General features: G+C 43.4%; 1 protein-coding gene across 1 annotated transcript in view; it reads right to left on the bottom strand.

The window, feature by feature from the left end:
- Positions 1 to 12,461: 12,461 nt before the first annotated feature.
- Positions 12,462 to 22,969, bottom strand: part of CDH4 (cadherin 4) — a 1,089,940-nt gene continuing 1,079,432 nt past the window's right edge. Inside the window, exon 16 of the mRNA XM_082271591.1 lies at positions 12,462 to 13,378. Within this exon, the coding sequence (XP_082127717.1) occupies positions 13,172 to 13,378 (207 nt within the window). The 3' untranslated portion in view covers positions 12,462 to 13,171. The remainder of the gene's footprint in view (positions 13,379 to 22,969) is intronic.

Here is a 22,969-nt window from a genome sequence, read left to right as displayed (position 1 = left end):
TACCTAAAAGATGTTGGACAGTTTAATTTCACATTTCCTAGATCTGTTACTGTACTGGTCCTAGTACTTAAAGGAGCAATCCATGGTTGAATGATCTGTTACAGTACTAGTCCTAGTACTTAAATGAGCAGTCCATGGTTGAATGTTGAGCAGTTTAATTTTGCATTTCCTTGATTTGTTATAGTACTAGTTCTAGTAGTTAAAGGAGCAGTCCATGGTAGAATGTTGGGCAGTTTAATTTCCCATTTCCTAGATCTGTTATTGTACTGGTCCTAGTATTTAAAGGAGCAGTCCACAGTCGAATGTTGGGCAGTTTAATTAACCATTTCCTAGATCTGTTACTGTACTGGTCCTAGTACTTAAAGGAGCAGTTCGTGGTTGAATGTTGGGCAGTTTAATTTCCCATTTCCTAGATCTGTTACTGTACTGGTCCTAGTACTTAAAGGAGCAATCCATGGTTGAATGATCTATTACAGTACTAGTCCTAGTACTTAAATGAGCAGTCCATGGTTGAATGTTGAGTGGTTTAATTTAGCATTTCCTAGATTTGTTACAGTACTAGTTCTAGTAGTTAAAGGAGCAGTCCACAGTCGAATGTTGGGCAGTTTAATTTCCCATTTCCTAGATCTGCTACTGTACTGGTCCTAGTACTTAAAGGAGCAGTCCACAGTCGAATGTTGGGCAGTTTAATTTCCCATTTCCTAGATCTGTTACTGTACTGGTCCTAGTACTTAAAGGAGCAGTCCATAGTCAAATGTTGGGCAGTTTAATTTCCCATTTCCTAGATCTGTTACTGTACTGGTCCTAGTACTTAAAGGAGCAGTTCATGGTTGGATGTTGGGTGGTTTAATTTTACTTTTTCTAGATCTGTTAGTTTAAGGGTCCTAGTACTTAAAGGAGCAGTCCATGGTCGGATGTTGTGCAGTTAATCTTCACATTTCCTAAATCTGTTATAGTACTAGGCCTAGTACTTAAACACCCTGTTTTTGTTCCTCTTTGGGGATTTGGGGCCAAGGTCTGATCATGCGCCTTGTTTCCAGCTCATGCTGCAAGTTGCAGCCATTACAAGGTTGTCTCCATTGAGCTGCATGACTTACCAGTGTTTTTACAGTACAAAGAATACAGCAGGAGAAGTAAAAGTCTCTTGTGCTTAGCTTTGGTGTTGCTGTGGCAGGGGGCTGATCCAGAAAATCTGGCAGAGTGACCTTACCAAGGTGACCATGATAGACATACAGTTATAGTCACTGAATAGAGAGTGACTAGTAACCCTTCATATCTGAGAGGTCAGGCTTGGGTGAATGTCACCTTTGATACATTACGATTACCATTCTAAATATTTTTTGGTGGGGAAAAAATAAAGCCTTTGGTTTTCTGAAACTACCTCTGTATGAAAAGCATGCGGCACTTCTAAATCACAAAGCACACGCTCGGTACAGAATGTAGTCTGGTATCATTACCATGTACAGGGCACTGATCTTCCTGATTGGTCACAGTAATTGCTGTGAGGTTACATAGAACGGCTCCTGTCTCCGCCACCCCTATCACGCAGACTGCAGACACGAGGCCGCGCTGAATTTCGGCAAATTATGGCTAATAAGCTCTGCCGTAGCAGCGTTTTCAGAGACGCAGCTCTCTGCTTATAAACAAAAAGCAATTTGAAATGACTGCTTTCATTCCGGCGTGTTACAGCTGAGCACGCCAACAACACACGGAGCAATAGTAGAGCAGGCCAGGATTGTTCTGCGGAGGGACAGGTGTTCTCCTGCCTTGTACGCAGTCTGCTCTGTGTATTCCGCATCGTTTTTCTTTGATAAGCCTTCTGCTTGCTGCCGGGACCGTTTTGTAATACATGTTCTGAGATAGGAACTGAAAGACAGGTATGGGATTTGATTTGAAATGCCGGGGACTCTGGCTTTTCTGTAGATGGGATTTAATAGAAAATCTGGAGCCTAAAATACAAGAATTAAATATTTAAAAGAACATCCCAGCTAAAAAACGGATTTCTCCATTATTAGACTAGGACTGGGGTGTCTGCGGAATGCTGTCCATGCTCCTGAAAGAGAGATTAGCTTCTGCCCCATCAAAGAGAACTGAGATAAGCCGTTCAGCCAAACCTCCGCTGTCGCTGGTTCTATATGTATATCTACAGAAGGTACACTAGGGGGCGAAAGACACAAAATATTCTTTTATACTGCTACAGATGCCTTCTGTATTTCTCTAATGACATCAAGAACATTGTGTACCTGATCTGATCATTTTACGGCTCCCTTTGTGTCTAAATGAGTGTGTGGCCCCCACAGCCAACAACCAGATTCAAAGCTTTATTCCAGGCAGATATTAAAGACACATATGTATGAATTACTATATATATATATATATATATATATATATATATTTTTTTTAATTTTTTTTTTTTTTTTTTTAGTTATTATTCTATTATTCTAGCTATTACCTACTTGCAGTCACCGATGCAGCAGCACTGAGACTGGGCAAGATTGTAGGCCAATTAAGTGAGCAGTCCACAAAATGTGTTGACATGCTAATAGGAGGAAAGAGCTGAGCGAGTAGGGAGATGACTTCTCCAGTCTACTGCTGCTCTTTCACAGTCCAGTCAGCAGGCTGGGTGTGGAGAGAAGACAGCATTGTATTCCTTAATGAGACACTCGCACTTTGCCCATTCACGGCAAGGTGGCAATGTGTTTCTTAAGTGATGCCCCACACCTCAGTTATACTAACATTACCAGCAACACACACACAATGTTTCTGCCTGTGCTGCTGCAGGGAAGAAAACCCAGCCCGCCCAGGTATAGGGGAGTATATGACCGTCGGAATGAAAACCTGGTGTTTCCAGGTATAGGGGAGTATGTAAGTGCCGGATAGAAAGCCTGGTGCTTCCAGGTATAGGGGAGTATGTGAACGCTGCATAGAAAATGGGTGCTTCCAGGTATAGGGGAGTACGTGACCGCCGCAAAGAAAACCTGGCCCTTCCAGGTATTGGGGAGTATGTGACAGCCGGATAGAAAGCCTGGTCCTTCCAGGTATAGGGGAGTATGTGACCACTGGATAGAAAACCTGGCTCTTCCAGGTACAGGGTAGTATTTGACCCCCGGACAGAAAACCTGGCTCTTCCAGGCATAGGGGACTATGTGACCACTAGATAGAAAACCTGGCCTTTTCAGGTATAGGGGAGTATGTGACCGCCAGACAGAACACCTGGCCCTTCCAGGTATTGGGGAGTATGTGAGCGCCAGGTAGAAAACCTGTCCCTTCCAGGTATAGGGAAGTATTTGACTGCCAGATAGAAAACCTGGTGCTCCCCGATATAGGGGAGTTTGTGAGTGCCAGATAGAAAACCTGGTGCTTCCAGGTATTGGGGAGTATGTGACTGCCAAATGGAAAACCTGGCCCTTCCAGGTATTGGGGAGTACGGACAGCCGGATAGAAAACCTGGCCCTTCCAGGTATTGGGGAGTATGTGACAGCCGGAAAGAAAACCTGGCCCTTCCAGGTATAAGGGAGTATGTGAGCGCCAGATAGACAACCTGGCCCTTCCAGGTATAGGGAAGTATTTGACTGCCAGATAGAAAACCTGGTGCTCCCCGATATAGGGGAGTTTGTGAGTGCCAGATAGAAAACCTGGTGCTTCCAGGTATTGGGGAGTATGTGACTGCCAAATGGAAAACCTGGCCCTTCCAGGTATTGGGGAGTACGGACAGCCGGATAGAAAACCTGGCCCTTCCAGGTATTGGGGAGTATGTGACAGCCGGAAAGAAAACCTGGCCCTTCCAGGTATAAGGGAGTATGTGAGCGCCAGATAGACAACCTGGCCCTTCCAGGTATAGGGAAGTATTTGACTGCCAGATAGAAAACCTGGTGCTCCCCGATATAGGGGAGTTTGTGAGTGCCAGATAGAAAACCTGGTGCTTCCAGGTATTGGGGAGTATGTGACTGCCAAATGGAAAACCTGGCCCTTCCAGGTATTGGGGAGTATGTGACAGCCGGAAAGAAAACCTGGCCCTTCCAGGTATAAGGGAGTATGTGAGCGCCAGATAGACAACCTGGCCCTTCCAGGTATAGGGAAGTATTTGACTGCCGGATAGAAAACCTGGTGCTCCCCGGTATAGGGGAGTATGTGACCGTGGGATAGAAAACCTGGCCCTTCCAGGTATAGGGGAGTTTGTGAGTGCCAGATAGAAAACCTGGTGCTTTCAGGTACTTGGGAGTATGTGGGCGCCGGGTAGAAAACCTGGTGCTTCCAGGTATAGGGGAGTACGTGACCGCCCGATAGAAAACCTGGTGCTTCCATGTACAGGGGAGTATGTGAGCGCCGGGTAGAAAACCTGGTGCTTCCAGGTATAGGGGAGTATGTGACCTCCTTCTGCTATGACAGTGCATGGGTCTAACAGCCAATCACTAGGCCTGAGCATTGTCACATGATAGAGAAGGTGACGTCACCACTCCCGCCAGACTCCAACACAAGTGGTACATTGAGCTCCAGCAGAGCCAGTAACACCTTAGGAGGGGTCTTTTAAAAACACACTGTCAGTTTGGTCTCAATGAGCAAAGTGATGGTGTCTCTTTAACTGTAAGTGGTGTCATTTTCCTGACTGTGCTCTGTGACAGGGCTGTGTAAATCTCAGGACTACATGGTCAGAAATACAAATACATTGGCTCATTGGCTGTATTTGTATTTCATCTGCCTTGAATCAGCTTTAAATGTAATTGTAATCTGCCTGTTGCAGACATGTAGAGGGAGGAGGCCCCATTATTCTTTTGCCCTCTGGCTTCTAGTGACATTTTTTTTTTCCCAACGACACAAACTTTGGCACATAATAAATATAGAGAATAAAATAAAAGAATGCAGGGTAGAGAGGTTATATACTGCATATACTGTAATGTACAAGCATTCTTATCTCCGAACTGCTAGAGAAACCAGTGGAGGTACAGGTGACAGGCATATGCAACCTCTGTACCTTCAACTGTTGAGAACGTCCCAGCGTGCCACTGGGACTTGGCCTCTCTCAATAATCGAAGGGCAACAAGTTGTCTGCACCAGACCATCCTCATTTAATGTCTCCATTTTTATGTCTCAACCCTTCACAGCCTTTCTAATGCCTCGTATGTGGGTCACTCTCCATTCCCTCCTCTGGTCTCTCCTGACACTTCCATCACCTCACATAATGTACCAAAAGGCACTTCTCAAAAAACATTTTTTTTTTTTCATTTTTAATCTTTTTCTTTTTTATGTATATATTTTTTTGTATATTCGTTTTTAAAAACGTTTCTAAAAAAAGTTTTTTTTTTTCCTTCAAGTTAAGACGAGAGAGTGGCGCGTCACTCAAGTCATCAGAAACCTCCCTGCACACCTATGTACAGAAATGGTAGAAAGGGCGAGGGAAGTAACAGTAATGGAATGCACACATGCTGGGTTTGACAACGTTCAAGACAAAAGTTTGACAAAAGGCTCCATTCCAACCGAGGATAAACCAGTCCCCCGCTCTATCATTAATTCAGGGATCTCCAACAAGTGGCTGGTGAGGCACATGAAGCACACTGTGACTTTGCTGGGGAGGTTCTCAGCAGGTGCTCAGTTGGGACACGTATTGCATTATGCACTTAGCGTGAAGCTCATTATTTTTTTTTTAAAGTAGATGTAAACCCTTACCAGATGCACTGTGGGGTTAATGTACTGAAACTGGAGAGTGCAAAATCTATGTTCTGCAAAGAATCCAACCATCTTCCAGGTTTTTTATGTCAAAGCTCAACCACTTTACCACCGGAGGATTTTGCTGTCTTACGTCCAGGCCACTTTTTGCGATTCGGCACTGTGCGACTTTAACTGACAATTGCGCAGTCGTGCGACGCCGTACCCAAACTAAATTTACGTCCTTTTTTTCCCCACAAATAGAGCTTTCTTTTGGTGCTATTTGATCACCTGTGCGATTTTTACTTTTTGCGCTATAAACAAAAAAATAGCATAAATTTTGAAAAAATAACAATATTTTTCACGTTTTTTTATATGAAATCCCCCCCCCAAAAAAAATGTAAAAATCTAAATTTTTTTACATTTTTGGCCAATTTGTTTTCTGCTACATATTTTTGGTAAAAAAAATCACAATAAGTGTATTTTGATTGGTTTGCGCAAAAGTTATTGCGTTTACTAACTAAGGGGAAGATTTCTGTCATTTTTGGTGTTTTTTTTTTTTTAACGAGTAATGGCGGCGATCTGCAATTTTTTTTGCGGGACTGCGACATTGCGGCGGACAGATCGGACCCTTGACTGACATTTTTGACACTTTTGGGGGATACCAGTGACATTACTACAGTAATCAGTGCTATAAATATGCACTGTTACTGTAAAAATGACACTGGCAGGGAAGGGGTTAATTTTATTGGAGAGGGAGGGGTTAATGTATGCCTGGTGCTTACTGACATGTGTGGGGGGAGGTGACTGAGTGACACAGGGACAGATCGCAGGTTCAGCTATGCTGAACCCTGCAATCTGTCACTGTCTGTCACTTAGGAGATCCGCCCGCTTTGTTTACACAAGCGGGCGGATCTCCACACTCGATTCCCCGACGATCGGGGAAGAGCAGCGGTGATCGCCAATGCTCCTCCCCTGGCCCGACTCCCGCTGTGACTGAAAACAGCGGGAGTGAGCCTCCGGCGGCGCGCGCGCGCCGCCCACAAGGGGAGGAGTCCAGCGACGTAGACCTAGACGATAACTAGCCACATTGCTGCAGTAGCAGCAATGTGAGCAGACGGAAAGTGGTTAATTGAACAATCTGGAAGCTGATTGGCTACCATGCACGGCTGTACCAGATTTTGCACTCTCCAGTTGTAGTAAAAAAAAAACCTGTGTATTATAACAAGCAAGTGTCATAATAATTGCCTTCTCTTAAAATACCATTTTCATCCTTGTTTTGCATCTCAACGTTGCTCATCTCTTTCAGCAACTTCCTGTCCACATGAACCTCTTGCAGCATCAGCTGCACATCATTGCTACTTGTACTGGCATCCTGATGGTGACAACGGTGGACCATGCCTGCACAATGTGAGTCTGCACTGCCCACGTGTAGTCTCCACCAGGACCGTATGTATTTGAGAGACAGGGCAAAAGCATAACTGGGGGACAGTTGTCACCCCATAACAGGAAGTGCCTGAACAAGGCTGAATATTTCCTAATAAAAGCTGAAGATTTAAAAAAAAATTGAAAACCACTTTTTGAATTTAAATTGACAAGCTTATGAGATATTAGTGATAGGGTTTAGATCTACTTTAATGGGATTCTCCAGGAAAGGGTTGAACTCTACTTACAAATGTAATCTGTAGAGTGTTTTACAGCCCTCAACTTTTGTAAAGTTTGAGACAGACTAGTAATCAGGAGCATCTGCCAAAGAAGCCAGTTTGGTTCTGTCATTGTGTATATTGCAGTGCCATCCACTACAACAGTCTGCATCGGCATGTCATTTTATTGGGTCCATAATTCACACAGTCCTTTCTATGTCATTAAAGGTAATGGGCTGGAGGCTTTAAGCCCCGTACACACGCGTCGATAATTGGCCGTGAATTTTCCGCCAACGTCCGATCGGCCGATTTTCGGCTTGTTAGTATGATGCTTCCGACTCCAACGTTTCGGCTGAAAAAAATCTGGTGTGCAGGCTATAAAATTTTTGTTGGCCGTCAACACAACGGCTGATTTTCTGTCAGTCAGTACAGATTTCGGCAGACAAAAATCTGATGAGCAAGACTGGGCATGCTCAGAGAAGAAAAAACACACGGAAAGTAAACCAGCACATGGCATCACTTCTGAAGTCGGTTTTTGTTGGCCAAGAAAATTCGTGTGCAGTCTAGGCACATTCCAACCAACAAAACACCTCTCTGGACAAAAGCCGGACGATCGGTCGGCCGATAATCGTTGCGTGTGTACGAGGCATTACAGTCCTCCTCAGTGATAAGTGGTAACCTTTCCCCAATAATCTGTTTGACACGATTTTTCATTTTCATATATTAGGGCTTATTCAGTATGACATAGAGCAGTTATCCCTTCAATTAATTAATCAGTGATCTGCTTCATACACTGTATGGCCAAAAGTATATGGATCCTCCTCCACAGGATTGAGTTCAGGTGTTTCCAGTAAAGAGTACTGATAATGCTACAACCTACAATGACATTTTACACCTGGTGGTAACAGATTGGGGAAGGTCCTTTTCTGTTGCAGAATGACTGTGCCCCTGTGTATATATAGCCAACTCCATAAAGACATGGAAGCTGATTTACTAAAACTGGAGCAGCTGTGTATAGAAACCAATCAGCTTCCAAAGCTTAATTGAACAAGCTGAAGTTAGAAGCTGATTGGTTACCATGCACAGCTGCACCAGATATTGCACTCTCCAGATTTAGTAAATCAACCCCATAGTTTGACCAGTTTGGTGTGGAGGAACTCAAGTGGCCTGCACAGAGCTCTGAGCACCACCCTAATTTATGAAGAATTGTAATGCAGATTGCGATCTAGAGGTTATCCACCATCAGTACATGACTTCACAAATGCTTTGAGTGAATGAGCACAAATTCCCCCAAACACTCCACTTGTGGAAAACCTTCCCAGGAGAGTGGAGGCTGTTATAGCTGCAAGGGAGGGACAGGCGTTAACCTTATATAAGTGTCCATGGTTTAGAATGGGATACCCAATAAGCTCACATAGATGTGATGGTTGGGTGTCCACAAACATTTGGCCATATAGTGTAGGTAAGGGCTGCCATCCATTGGACATCTGTATTTACTCCTCACTGCCTCAATGATTTAGCCCAGTGTTTCTCAACTCCGGTCCTCAGGGCACACTAACAGGCCAGATTTTAAGTATTACCTTGGGGAGATGCAAACTTGGATACTGCAATCACTGAGCAGCAAATTATATCACCTGTGATGTATTTCAGTTTTCTTGCAAACCTGGCCTGTTGGTGTGCCCTGAGGACCGGAGTTGAGAAACACTGCTTTAGCCATTACACAACCAGCAGCTTTATGCAAATGTGGCTCACAGGTAGATGAAGGAGACTTCTGCTGTTATAAGCCAAAGTACAGTGGATGTTTTATACAACGTTATTAACCAACACATCTGTCTTTTTAGAATTTCCAGTCTCATTAATGAACTATGGAACAGTGATGGCTTACACTGTTAACTGTACCTTCCACTGTCACATGATGCCCTCAGCCATTTTGTGGGCACAAACCAATACATTTAAGTTAGAAAGACTATTGTGTATAAAGCTATCAGAAAAGTGGCATCACTGGGGCATCACACGTGACATTTTGCCAAGTGGATAGTCACGATAATTCCGCAGTAATGTCACTGGTTCATGCTAAACCTGCAGACTGCATAACAGTAACCGAAATAAATAATTGCCAGAACGGTGTGTGCTGTAAATAGGTACACTTTAAAAGGCCAGAAAATATAAAGTACAAGTTAGTGTATATAAAAGACTTGGTGATAATATTTCAGTGGCTAAAGTGGTTGTAAACCTCAGACATGAAATATGAGCAAAGCATATACTTCTATACTGTGTACTCGTCTCTATCCAAAGCACTGAGTGTGGTTTCTATCTGCTGCCTCATTCCTCTGTTATCTGCATGAGTCACTTCTGAAAGTTTTTCCTGACTCCAAGAGATAATTAGTAATGGGGAAGGAAGGCTTCAGTACACAGCCTGTGATAGACAGCCACAGCTGTGCATGTTCCTCCTGTACTGTGAGGTGTGTCCTTTTCCTCCAATCAGGGCTCAGAGCTCTGCTCAGTGGGACGTGCAGTGCAAAACTTCAGATCTCCGCCTCCTACTTTTCAGACCTGAGAGATGCTGTGTAAGAGCCCGTTCACACTGGGGCGACCTGTCAGGTGACCAGGTCGCCGTAGGTCGCCTTCCATAGAGAAGTTGTGGACCCGTTCTAATAGGAGCGACACAAGCCGCTCCGACTTAGAAAAAGGGTCCGGAGCTTCTTTGGGGCGACCCGGAGCAACCTGCATAGACTTCAATGATATGAAGTCCGTGCCGGCCGCTCCGAGGTCGCGGTGCGAGCAGCGCACCGCGACTTCACAGGTCGCCCCGGGAAGTAGCGTCACCCCAGTGTGAACGGGGGTCTAAGGGTACATTCACACCAGCTGCTGCATTACAACAGTCTGGCCAGATCAGCGTAGGACTGATGCTTCAATCTTGTTGCATTGCAATATTAATTTTTTTTTTTAAACAAACTTTATTGAAATGTCACTCAGATGTCTTCTAAAGTTCAACTGGGTGCGAAACAATGAATTGCCCCACACTGAGCTTAAAAAGTATGGGTTGCCATACTATTTTTCTCTGCACACCACAGCAATGCAGTGGTGTTAACTGGGCACACAGGAATTTTGCCTTGTTATGCGGCTGGACTGCAAAGGACTAGCTGTCTACAGCAGTCCCACCACATCTGGTGTGAATATACCCTAAAATGTATGTTTTAGAAGGCTGTAGAGAAGAGAGCACTGCAGATAAACAGGTACAACGTATGTAGGAGGATCTGATTGTATCAGCTGAGGCTGGTCAATTCACTGGGTATATGTAAGGGTTTAAAACCACTTTAAGTCAATATTTCAGGAATTGGGGGCGATGGAGTTGTTATTGTTGTGGTGAAGGGACTACTGCTTCCCTGAATACAGTGGACTTTCATCAATTGAAATCTTTTTTAGAATACAGTATTTTCAGCTTTCTTTGGCTGGTTTCTTTAAAGAGTAACTCAGCCTATAGGTCTTCACTGCTATCTATCCAAGAACATTTTCTAATTTAATAGGGGGGCATTTGATTTTTGTGACCTGTGCTCTCTAATAAAGTATACTTAGGCAGGTAAGTGACATAAGTAGCACAGCACAAAAAACCAAGCTCACCTGTTAGACATGTAGGGGTCTCAGAAGACGGTGAACCTGATTCAAGTCCATTTTGGGCAGCTTTGCCGTAAACAATCTTCCCATCAATAAGGGGCACTTTAATATAAAGGCAGCTGGAATGCCCCATCCCCAGATTAACCACTTCCGCACTGCTCACTAGAGCTCTACTGCGGCAAGGTGGCTCGATAACGTCTGGCGACGTAGACCTTCAGTCACAGCGGGAGTCGGGGCCAGGGGAGGAGCGGTGGCGATTGCCGCTACTCTTCCCCGATCGTAGGGGAATCGAGTGTGGAGATCCGCCCGCTTGTGTAAACACAAGCGGGCGGATCTCCTAAGTGACAGGCAGGGTCAGATTGCAGGGTTCAGCATAGCTGAACCTATGATCTGTCCCTGTGTCACATAGCCACCTCCCCCCACACACGTCAGTAAGCACCAGGCATACATTAACCCCTTGAATACCAATAAAAATTAACCCCTTCCCTGCCAGTGTCATTTTTACAGTAACAGTGCATATGTATAGCACTGATTACTGTAGTAATGTCACTGGTATCCCCAATAGTGTAAAAAATGTCAGTCAAGGGTCCGATCTGTCTGCTGCAATGTCGCAGTCCCGCAAAACAAAATCGCAGATCGCCGCCATTACTCGTTAAAAAAAAAAAACACCAAAAATGACAAAAATCCTTCCCTTAGTTAGTAAACGCAATAACTTTTGCGCAAACCAATCAAAATACACTTATTGCGATTTTATTTTACCAAACATTGGTAGCAGAAAACAAATTGGCCAAAAATTAAAAAAAAATTTGATTTTTACATTTTTTGGGGGGGGGGGGGGATTTCATATAAAAAAATGTGAAAAATATTGTTATTTTTTCAAAATTTACACATTTTTTTGGTTATAGCGCAAAAAATAAAAATCACACAGGTGATCAAATACCACCAAAAGAAAGCTCTGTTTGTGGGAAAAAAAGGACGTAAATTTCGTTTGGGTACGGCATCGCACGACCGCGCAATTGTCAGTTAAAGTCATATAAAAAAATGTGAAAAATATTGTTATTTTTTCAAAATTTACGCTTTTTTTTGGTTATAGCGCAAAAAATAAAAATCACACAGGTGATCAAATGCCACCAAAAGAAAGCTCTGTTTGTGAGAAAAAAAGGACGTAAATTTCGTTTGGGTATGGCATCGCACGACCGCGCAATTGTCAGTTAAAGTCGCACAGTGCCGAATCACAAAAAGTGGCCCAGACGTAAGACAGCAAAATCCTCCGGTGGTAAAGTGGTTAAATGACCTAAATATAGTTATTGACCACAGATGGACATCTGAGAGCTGTGGCCTACACAGTGACGGGCCTATTTATAGCCTGGCATTGACATTATTAGGCTGGTATAATACACATGCACTGGCCATAGGGTTGACGGGCCATCTCTAGAGACAGCTTCTGAGACCTTTATATATATATATATATATATCTATCTATATATATCTATCTATATATATATATAGATAGATATATATAGTGTTTGTTAAGGCGCTGAAAGAGTCTAACTCAAATTAAAGTCCTTTAACCATGCTCACAATACAGGAATGTTCCAATGATGATTAGATTCCCAATATAAGCTCTTTATATACATTTCAACTTGTTTTATATTTACTGCCTCTTAAGAGTCTGAAAAGAAAACTAGAATTTCTTTTGAAAGTACTTCTGTATTTTTCTTTTAAAAAAAACAGTTTGTGTTTTTTTAAAAAACTTTGTCAAGTTCTTGTCCACGGCCCAACATTGTTAAATGACATACAGTAGCCTCATATTCATACGTTATCAACGCTAGACAACAATCTTGCCCAAGGTGCTTACCAGCGAATGCGATACTTATATCGTTTAAAGGACAAACTTCCAGATGGTGGCCAAAAATTACCATGGACTTGATTAGATGCCAAAAAACTTAAATGTCAGACTTTCTGCAACATAGGAGACAATAGTGCGTGTATAGCATGCCGGAACAAAACAAAATTACATCCCTCTTGCCCATAGCAGAAGGGGAATAGAAAACAAAAATGAAGATTAAAAGGGATCGTTGATTTCAATTTCGGCCAAACTGAACTGGAATTAAGCCCATGAAAGAAAGTCTGTCTAGTTTAGCACTAAAAAGAATGCAGTCACGAAGAGGGGTGGGATTTGGGAGTTTAATAATAAAAGAAAAAGAGGAAATGAAAGCTGCCGCTGTACAACCGAGGAGGTCCCGTTCCGATACAATACAGATGTCCTGTCAATCCTCCTCTCCCCCGCCGTACAAGTCAGCCAGTTTTTTAAAGCGGGGGCCCCAGTCGTTCAAGTACTCAAAGTCCTGATCCTCAGAGCTGGAGGAGTTGAGGGAGCTGACGGAGCCTGCGGTGGATCCGCTCCCCTCATAGTCAAAAACCAGCAGCGAATCGTAAGGTGGCGCAGTGGGGTCGTTGTCTGCCGCTCTCAGGCCCTGTGGGAAAGATAGAAGGAGTTTAATAAATAATAATGAAGTGTAACATATTGGAGGCTGCTCATGTATGCAAAAAGTTCAAGAGCACATGTTCTCAAACACAGAATTACCACATTTTTGCAAACAGAAAAGATTGCCAGTGCATTGGTGCCCAAGATTTTGAACACAAACCCCTGCTCTCAGTCATACTAAGAAAAATCTGTATGTGCATATGAAAAGGCAGGGCTTTTTTTCAGCGGGAACGCAGGGGAACGCAGTTCCGGCACCTCCAGTCTGAATGTATGTAATGGCAAAGGGGTGCTGGGGTCAGTGGGGTGAGCTGAATGGCCTATTGATGCTGGCTGCTGGGTGATCTACTGTTGCTGGAGTGAATATATTGTTGCTGGAGGGCATTTTGTTTGGGGGGGGGGGGGCTATTGTTGCAGTGGGGGACTTATTTTTGCTTGGGGGAACTATTGTTGCTGGGGGGCTATTGTTGTTGGGGGGGCTATTGTTGCAGTGGAGGATTTATTGGGGGAGGGGGGGTGGGCGATTGTTGCAGGGGAGGATTTATTGTAGCTGGAGGGCTATTGTTGTTGGGGGTCTATTGTTGCTGATTGCAGGGGATCTATTTTACTGTTTTTTCTATTGTTGCAGGGGAAGATTTATTGTTGCTAGGGGGAATCTATTGTTGGGGGGGTCTATTGTTGCTCATTCCAGGGGATCTATTTTACTGCTTTTCTAGCTATCATTAACAAATTCTATTCAAATTACCTAGAACCGCAACATGATACTTGGTTCTGTATTCTCTAAAACGGGGGGTACTGGGAGGTGGGTAGAGGGTGGAACCAAAGGACAGCGCTCGGAGGTGGGTAGGGGGTGGAGACAAGGGGTGACTCAGAAGAGGGGAGTACCTGTACCTATTCTCTGAGAAAAAAAGCCCTGTGAAAAGGTCTGATATTTCTGTCCATCCAGACCTGAGATTAAGGCACACGTCACAGTGGGTGACACCACCTATATTTTGGAATACAGCAGTGACCTATCTCCACCCCCAGATTTTTGATTGGGTAGTGACAAAGCAGCAGGAGACTGATGAAGGCACCTCCCTGCTCACTCTGTTGTCCTCTATGCTTACAAAGCAGCAGGGCAGCCGCTTTTCATGGAACCCAGAAGCTAGTGTAGATCACTGGAGTACATTGATTTCCAGCTTCTAGGGATCCCACAGATATGGTATAGGGATAGTTGGAACAATGTAACTATGTAATAATATCCATACCGGGAATTCTTTACAGTGGTTCTAAAGGCAGTTCGTTTTTTTTTTTTTACCTTCATGCATTCAATACATGCATGCTCTGTGTGTGAATGGACAATGTCCAATCACAGAAGCACATCTTGGAAGCAAGCCTGCTCGAGTGCCCCTATAGCAAGACACTTGTTTTTGGGGGCACTCAGCAGGTGGGAGGAGCCAGGAAGCAAGTTTGCATTTTCACTCATTTATTTAACAAAAATATTAAGGCTCGGTTCACACTATTGCGATGCGGGAAGGCTGCGAATTCGCAGCCTGTTCCCGCATCGCACACGCACCCCCGGCAGTTCACACTGCCATATGCGATCCGCTGGGGGTTTCAATGTAATCTTAACGACACCCCCAGTTTGATCGCATATCGCAGTGCGATCGTGCAGTTCGCACAGGATCGGATCGCACAAGTGTGAACCGCTGTGTGATCCGATCCTGATGCGGCAGCAAAAATGCCTCCTGTGCGTCTTTGCTGCGGGTGCGGTGCGAATTTAGCCATACAAACTGTATGGCTAAACTCGCACCGCACAGCTGATCGCATGTCATGTCGGAGCAGTGCGCTCCGACATGACATGCGAACCCGGCACACGCAGAAGTGTGAACCGGCTCTAAAACATATAATGGTGTACAATGAAAAAGTAAGTACACCTTTGGCATCAGAAGCTGGCATTGTCCTCATTAGCACAAATTTTTTTTTTAAAACTCAGACATTCACTCAAATATATTTTTTAGCACTTCTCCATGCAAAATTCAGGTAAGATGTTTGTTGGTTTCCTTGAATGCATTTGCCATTTCAAAATCCCCTATACATAATTTTAACGGAAAATGAAATCATGGCTTTGACTAAGTTTATCCATAGCCCTGTATTTATTCTTTTTGAGCCATTCCTTGGTTGATTTACTAGTGTGCGTCTGATCATTATCATGTTGACTCGTTTCTGCTTCAACTTCAACTTTTAGGCTGATGACCTTATATGCCCTACAAGCAGAGTTTGATATGATGTAGAATGTATAGTTGACACTATTATTAAATACTTTTAATGTATAGTTGGCACTACACCACTTGCAGATTATTTTCCATACTGCAAGCTGCCCTGAAGTAGCAAAGCAACCCCAAGCCATAACATTTATACCACCATACTCCACAGTTAGTATGAGATTCTACTCCTTAAAGACTGCCTATGGTTTGCGGCAAACATGCCTACTGTAATGGTGACCAAACAACTCTCTTTTGATTGATCAGTCTTCACCAAATTGTTCCCAAAGGTCTCCTCTTTGCCTATAGGTTCAATGGCAAACTGTAATCTTGCTCTAATGTTCTTTTTGGGCAGTAAAGACTTTTTCTTTGTCGATTTGGTGCAATCTCTTTTCGATTGTAGATGCATGCATTTTGACGCAACTGTTTCAAGAGTAAAGCCCCGTACACACGTACCGATTGTCGTTCGAACGATCGGCCGTCTTTTGTCCAGTGCTGTCGTGTTGGTTGAAAAGTGCTCAAGACTGCACACGAATTTTGTCGGCCAACAACAACCAACTTCAGAAGCGATGTCATGTGATGGTTAACTTTCCATGTGTTTTTTCTTCTCTGAGCATGCCCAGTCTTGCTCATCTTGTTTTTGTCGGCCGAAATCTGTACTGACTGACGGACAATCGGCCGTTCTGGTGTTGGCCTACAAAAATTTTATAGCATGCAGACCAGATTTTGTTCGGCCGAAAAGTCGCAGTCGGTTGTCGGAAGCATCATACTAACAAGCCGACAATCGGCCGATCGGACGTTGGCCGAATATTTACGGACGACAATCGGTACGTGTGTACGGGCCTTTACCTGAACAACCTGCATACAACTTCTGGGATTCTGGTAAACTTTTTAGCATCAATATAATATTTTTAAAAATTCTTCTAGCATCAGTCAGCTTTGGGGCTTCGTTTGCTGGGCCAACCAGCCTGGACAAATTTAGCAGTGGTTTAAAACTCTACGCCACATGTAGATTATTTTCCCTACAGTGGAAAAGCTGATTTCAAACCATTTATGGAACTTTTTAAATCTCTTGCTAGACTCCTGGGCATCCACTACCTTTTTTTCTGAGGGCCTTACAGGGTTGTCCAGATCTTGCCACGATGTCACACACACCAACAGCACAGAGAACACCACACCCTAGAGGTGTGAGATATAAGTAAGGTGGGTTCCACCTAGACACTCTATAACAGTGGTCTCCAAATTGCAGCCCTGGGTCTGGATGTGGCCCCTTGCTTGCCTCTATCCGGCCCTTGGGGCACTTTTCCATCCACAATTGCCACTAATTATAGGGCACCATTCCTCCCAATGACATCAATGATGAGATGCTATTCCTTCCACTGTTATCAACAATGGGGCACTAGTACTTCCACTAAAACCGATAATGGGGGATTTTCTACTCCCACTTGCCTCAGTCTGGCCACCCTAAAATCTGAAGTTCTGAATGACAGTAAACTAGCCCTTTGTTTAGAAAGTCTGGAGACCCCTACTCTATAAGCTAATCAAGATTATGAAAATAGATAAACCATGTCAATTGTTCAAGTATTTTCATCTTATCTGTGGGCACTATTTGAGTCTAATGTCTGACGGTTCAATTATGCTGAGAAAGTAAACCATTTTCATGGGCTACAGTTTATCACATGACTGTATTGGTTCTACTTGGATGATAGATCACAGATAGCAGACATTAGTCACTAAAATAGCACCCGGTCACATTTCTAGTGATTGATACTGAGCACAGTGTCACATGGATGTATGTGCAGCTTAAATCATTTAGTCATTTCTAGAAAAGGGAAGGAGTCAAAACTCCATTTGATAGGTAGCAGAGCTCATTGCCCACTCTACTGAACACAAGGGGAATACATCACAGCCAGGCATTACAACCTGGGTCTCCACAACTAGAGCTAAATCACTACTGTGGGTCTTACTTCATACTTCATGAACCACAGCTCAACCTAAGAGATATGGCTGCTGCTTGTTAGAGATACTAGTTCTTGTCTTTATGCATTTGTCAGCTAAAGCCCCGTACACACGATAAGAAATTCGGAAGGGAAAATTCGAAAATTCGTCCGACGACCGATCTGCCGATTTTCGGATTGTTAGTATAGTGCTTTCGACAGCCGACTCCGACTTTTCGGCTGACAAAATCCTGATGTGCAGGCTATAAAATTTTTGTCCTCCATCAACACACGTCCGATTTTCGTCTCATTAGTACAGATTTCGACGGGGAAAAATCTTATGAGCAAGACTAGGCATGCTCAGAGACGAAAGAACACATACAAAGCAATCCAACACATGACATCACTTCTGAAGTTGAATTCTGTCATACAGGAAAATTCGTATGAAAATAACCTCTTCACTTTCCACATCAGACTAGCATGCCACAAAAAATAGACGACAGATCGTTCGATAATCTGATCGCGTGTACGGGGCTTTAGTGCACATCTGAAGAAGAACGAACTCCTTTATGTTTGAGATATGGTAGTAGCTAAATGGATGGGAGCATTGCCTGGTATGCTATAGACCCGAGTTCAAATCCATTGTTTAGCTAATTTTTGTGACTTGCAAAGCCTTGTAATTGTGAAATAGGAGAATAAATACTTCAGTGTTTGAGTTGTGGTGGTAGCTTGGAGGCTAAGTGTAATGGCAGGTTTGCTGGAGACCTGGGTTCAAGCCTCACAAAGGGAAAGCCTTGTGGTGCTGTGCAAGTGACCTCATCTCCCCAGTACTGCCTTGGGGGAAAACCATGTTGCGGTGGAAGCAGAAAAGGCTAAAAAACTGCAAAGTACAAATTGTTTTCTGGGCTGCCCCAGCAAGACAGCCCATTTTTAATGTTGCATTGATATCACAGATTTTGGACCAAAGGAGGTGTGTCCTCAACCTAATGTGATGCCCACATGTGTTACAGGCCTGTGGGGGCCTGGGACTAGAGCAGACTGGTGGGGTGTCAATGGCCTCCAGACTTTTACTCAGGGATTTGAACTTGAGTCTACTGCGCTTTCAGTGATTTGCCCTTGGGGTCTATGGCGCTTTTGTGGATTTGAACTTGGGTCTATGGTGCCATGGTCAATACTCTTTATCCTCTGAGCTATTCACCTCTGCTCAATGGTTTTTGTGTTTGTTCTCCTACTTTAGGAGTTGTTAGGAACTGAAAAGGATAAGCCAGGATTTGAACCAGCAACTCCAAAATCTCTGCTGGCCCTTGGGCTGGCTGCTAAATCACCAAACCAAAGCCCAGCTCTGTTTTATAGGTTTAGCAGATAGCACTTTTGACATCAACACTTAGTAAATACAGACATAGTATATAAAATGGGATTCAAGCTCCAAGCCTCCAAAATTACAATCAGGTTAACAGTGAGCTATTGAATCAGCTGATTGAGAAGACTTGCTGACAAAATTATAGAGGTAGGCTGTGAAGTCTATGAAGTTAATGATGTCTGTAATAATCCTAGCTCTGGGATTGAAATCCAGGGCCCAAAACTATAACCAAATAAGCAGTAGGTTAATTTACTATTCCATCAAGTCAGAAAGTTGACAAGACCCAATGACAAATTAAAGGGGTAGGCAGAGCAGCATCAGTTATGGGACGATAGTACCAACTATAGTAATTCTAACCCAGGCCTCTAAAACTATAACCAAATAAGCAAAACACCATTAACTACAGGAAACTCATATGTATTTATGGATGACAGTCACAAAAAAGAACAGAAATCTTTCTATCAGTGTGTGGCTCTATTAGTTAATGAGGCCATAGTTTTGGAAGTGTGTTATTGATTCCTAGTATTGTAAATGTAGGCTTTAATTTCAGCATTGGCAGTAATTTATTGCATTTATGATGGTAAGATTTGGTGATGACAATTTGAAAATATCAGCCATTATTTCCAGCAATGGTGCTGACACATGGAGTTGGCTGTTAGCAGAAGGGTAGGCAGTGATATTTTTTATATGTTGCAAGCCATCATAACAGCTAACACCAGTGTTTGAATATTGCCTGAGCTTTTAGGCTTTTCTTCATTGGCTGCATAGTGGATAAGTTCAAGATCCAGGGCAGAAATTTTCACCTAGGGTTCCTCCAGAGGTAGTAAGTGGTTCCTTGAGCAGTGGCAAAATAACCTCCCATCTCATGGTGTCTGCATGTTTCCAGATCCAATGCAATTTGGCAGGGTCAACAGCAAGATTGCAAAAGTGACATTCTGATCCCCACTGTAAGGGGGAACTTTCCCCACTGTTCACCACCAATGTAAGAAGCATTGTCCCATGACCTCCCAATGGACTAATCGTTCTCTGAGACCTGATAATTAGTTGAAGACTTCCTCTGGGGTAAAAAGATTGAGAAAGAAGAAGAAGTCTAGGGACTTCTTATGTGAGGATGAAAAGGGAAGGTAGAACCAAGCAGATACTACCATTTGTTCTTTTTTTTTTTTTACAATTTTAATTTTTTTACATACTGTGACCAGAGCAGTTCTGTGTCACCATAGATGTGATCAGGATTTTTTTTCACTATAATTGCTTATTACAAAGATGACCTTATCACCGTTATGAGCAATCATTTTATGAATCGTATCCATTCATGTGCCATTGTGTACTATTGTGATAGCTGTGATTGGCTACAGCCTCCACATGGTACAGGTCCACTTTAAATAGCCCCTGTACCCAGGGCTGCTGTTAGAAATCATAAGGTCCCATAGAGCCTACCTGGCAGGGCCCATCCGAATAAATCAAAGTAATATCTTCAATAAAAATACACTAAAATCATTACTGGCGGACACAAACATAACAGGCAACCTGTGTGAATTAGCCCCTTTTTAATTGTTCTTTTACATTTTTAAAACTATTTTATTTTACAATTTTTAAAAATTATTTATTACAATGTTTAAAGTCTGGGGGTTTCAGACTGACAGGAGGGCATACGGGGGGGGGGGGGGAATCAGAAACAGACAGAACTGGGAGGGGGCCGGGGAAGCAATTACAGGAACAATGCCCTGTGTCTGTGTCTCTCCCTGCAGCAGCTGAAAGCCGGCACAAAGGAGAGAAACAGGCTTTCAGCTGCTGCAGAGAGCTGCACAGGGCATCCTTCAGTAATTGCCTCTCCGCCCGACCATACCGATTTCCCCTGCTGTTTGGGCCCCCCTATGTGCCTGAGCCTCCTACAGGAGGACTGGGGGTCCCCCCCTATCAGCGGCATGTGATCACTTTTACCAATCACAGCTATCACAATAGTACACAATAAATGCCTATGAATGAAAGCCATTGTGTACTATTGACATGTGATGGCTGTGATAGAACACAGCTATCACATGGTACCAGGACCAGCCCATTACAATGATTTGTCTTCTGCTGTGTTCAGTAGACACAGTGGGTGACAGATCATGCCACACTCCTGGAGGAGGTCCTATGATGTCCACTCAGGATTAGAAAGCTCCCCCCTCACCGTCATTTTACAGTATGTTGGGGTAGAAAAGAGTTTATGTACATGTAAACTTTGGATATAACATTTAGTCTGCTCAAGCACTGTAAATCCTCAACCCCTGCATTTTTTTTTTTTATTTACTTGTTTTCACTGTATTTTACCTGCTGTTGCATCTCAGAGCTGCTGATCTCCAGCAGATTTTTTCAGCCACTTCCTGTCTACTTGCACTTAAAGCAGTAATATACTCCACTTTTTAACTTTTACCTACAGGTAAGCCTATAATAAGGGTTACCTGTAGGTAAAATTAATATCTCCTAAACCTGCACGGTTTAGGAGATATTTGTCCTGCATGCAGCCGCTGACACCAGCGGCGCAGGTGCTCTGAAGGTCTGACGGGCCTTCAGAGCTCCTTGCCGGAAAGTGAACTCCCGCACCCATGGGAGTGATGTCATCGTGGCTCCGGCCACTCACAGTGCCGGAGACTCCGAACCCGGAAGAGACGCCGAGGGAAGATGTTAGCTCCCTCAGCAGTGTCCCGGCGACCATGTGGGGGCTTCGTTCTAAGGTAAGTATTTCATAATGAGCTAGTATGCAATGCCTTTGTCCTGCAGGGTTTGTTTGTTTTTTGAGGATACAACCGCTTTAGGTGATGGCTTTGTTGCATTTCCTGGTGCAGTTTTCCTAACAGTAATAATAGTAGTCACCATGCCTAAATAATGTGTGTTGAAATAGCCAACTGTAGTCTCCATCGGAAGCCCATGTGACAGGGTGACAATACAGGACACAACTGAAAGACTGAGACAGACCCTTTAACAGGAAGTGTAGAATAAGCATCTTTATGGCAGGATCACCAGGTATTGAATAAACGAGAGCAGCAGACTAAACATGTATTTATGGAATTGAATTTTAAAATCACATTAAAATTGTTAACCTTGTTAATGCTTATAAAATAATTTGGTGAATGGGTTGGTGCCCCCAAGCACTTATATAAAATCTTGGTGCATCAATGTAATCAATCATTAAAAGTCATAAATTTTACTTTTGTATGAACAACTTGGAATGTATGCAAAATCAGGCTTTCAGTGAAAGTTCTCTAGAACAGGGGTCTTCAAACTATGGCACTCCAGTTGTTCAGGAACTACAATTCCCATCATGCCTGGTCATGTCAGAGTTTTACAATGCCTCATGGGATGTGTAGTTCTGCCAACAGCTGGAGGGCCGTAGTTTGAGGATCCCTGATCTAGAGGACCTTCATATTTTGTTACCCTCGTTATCCTAAGCAGCAGTAAGGGTTTTACAACGGTACCTGTTGGCTGTGTTTTTTGCCTTCATCTTTCTACCTGCTGACCCACTTTGCTAGGACAGCCTGTTTGTGATAGGCTAAACTTACAGAACTCCAAGCAAAATGCATGGCCCTGACCCAGGGGATTTGTCCTTAACAAAGTCAGTGACCGCTGTTATTGTAATCTATTGATTTCATAAATTTGTAAAAACAATTGATACTGAACAAAAAAAATAAATAAAAATCATTGTGAATAAGCTTTACAAATAATGATGTAGCTGGATTTTGAATCAGGCTCCAATGTTTGTCAGAGAAGCTAACAATCTACGACAGCCTGCTACTGTATAACCACAGAGGACTGCTTATGATTTTGTGGGTTCCGTACATGTCCAGGACCGTATTAGCTGCTGCAAACTGTGTGATACCCATCCAGAGTTCCTTGTTGAAAAGCAGCAGGGACCGAGCGGTACTTGAGTTTATACGACAAGTGTTCCCCTCATATAATGACAAGTGCAAATTAATGTGCACCTGTACTGTATTATTTGGTCTGCAATTGCCGAGCTCCTTGTGAAAATGTCTGTCTGTAAATACTTGGAGTCACAGATTCAG

Source organism: Pelophylax lessonae, assembly GCF_965119305.1.
Source record: "Pelophylax lessonae genome assembly, chromosome: 11".
NCBI lineage: Eukaryota > Metazoa > Chordata > Amphibia > Anura > Ranidae > Pelophylax > Pelophylax lessonae.
Note: the sequence above shows the minus strand (reverse complement) of the source record. Positions and strands in the feature narration are given on the sequence as shown.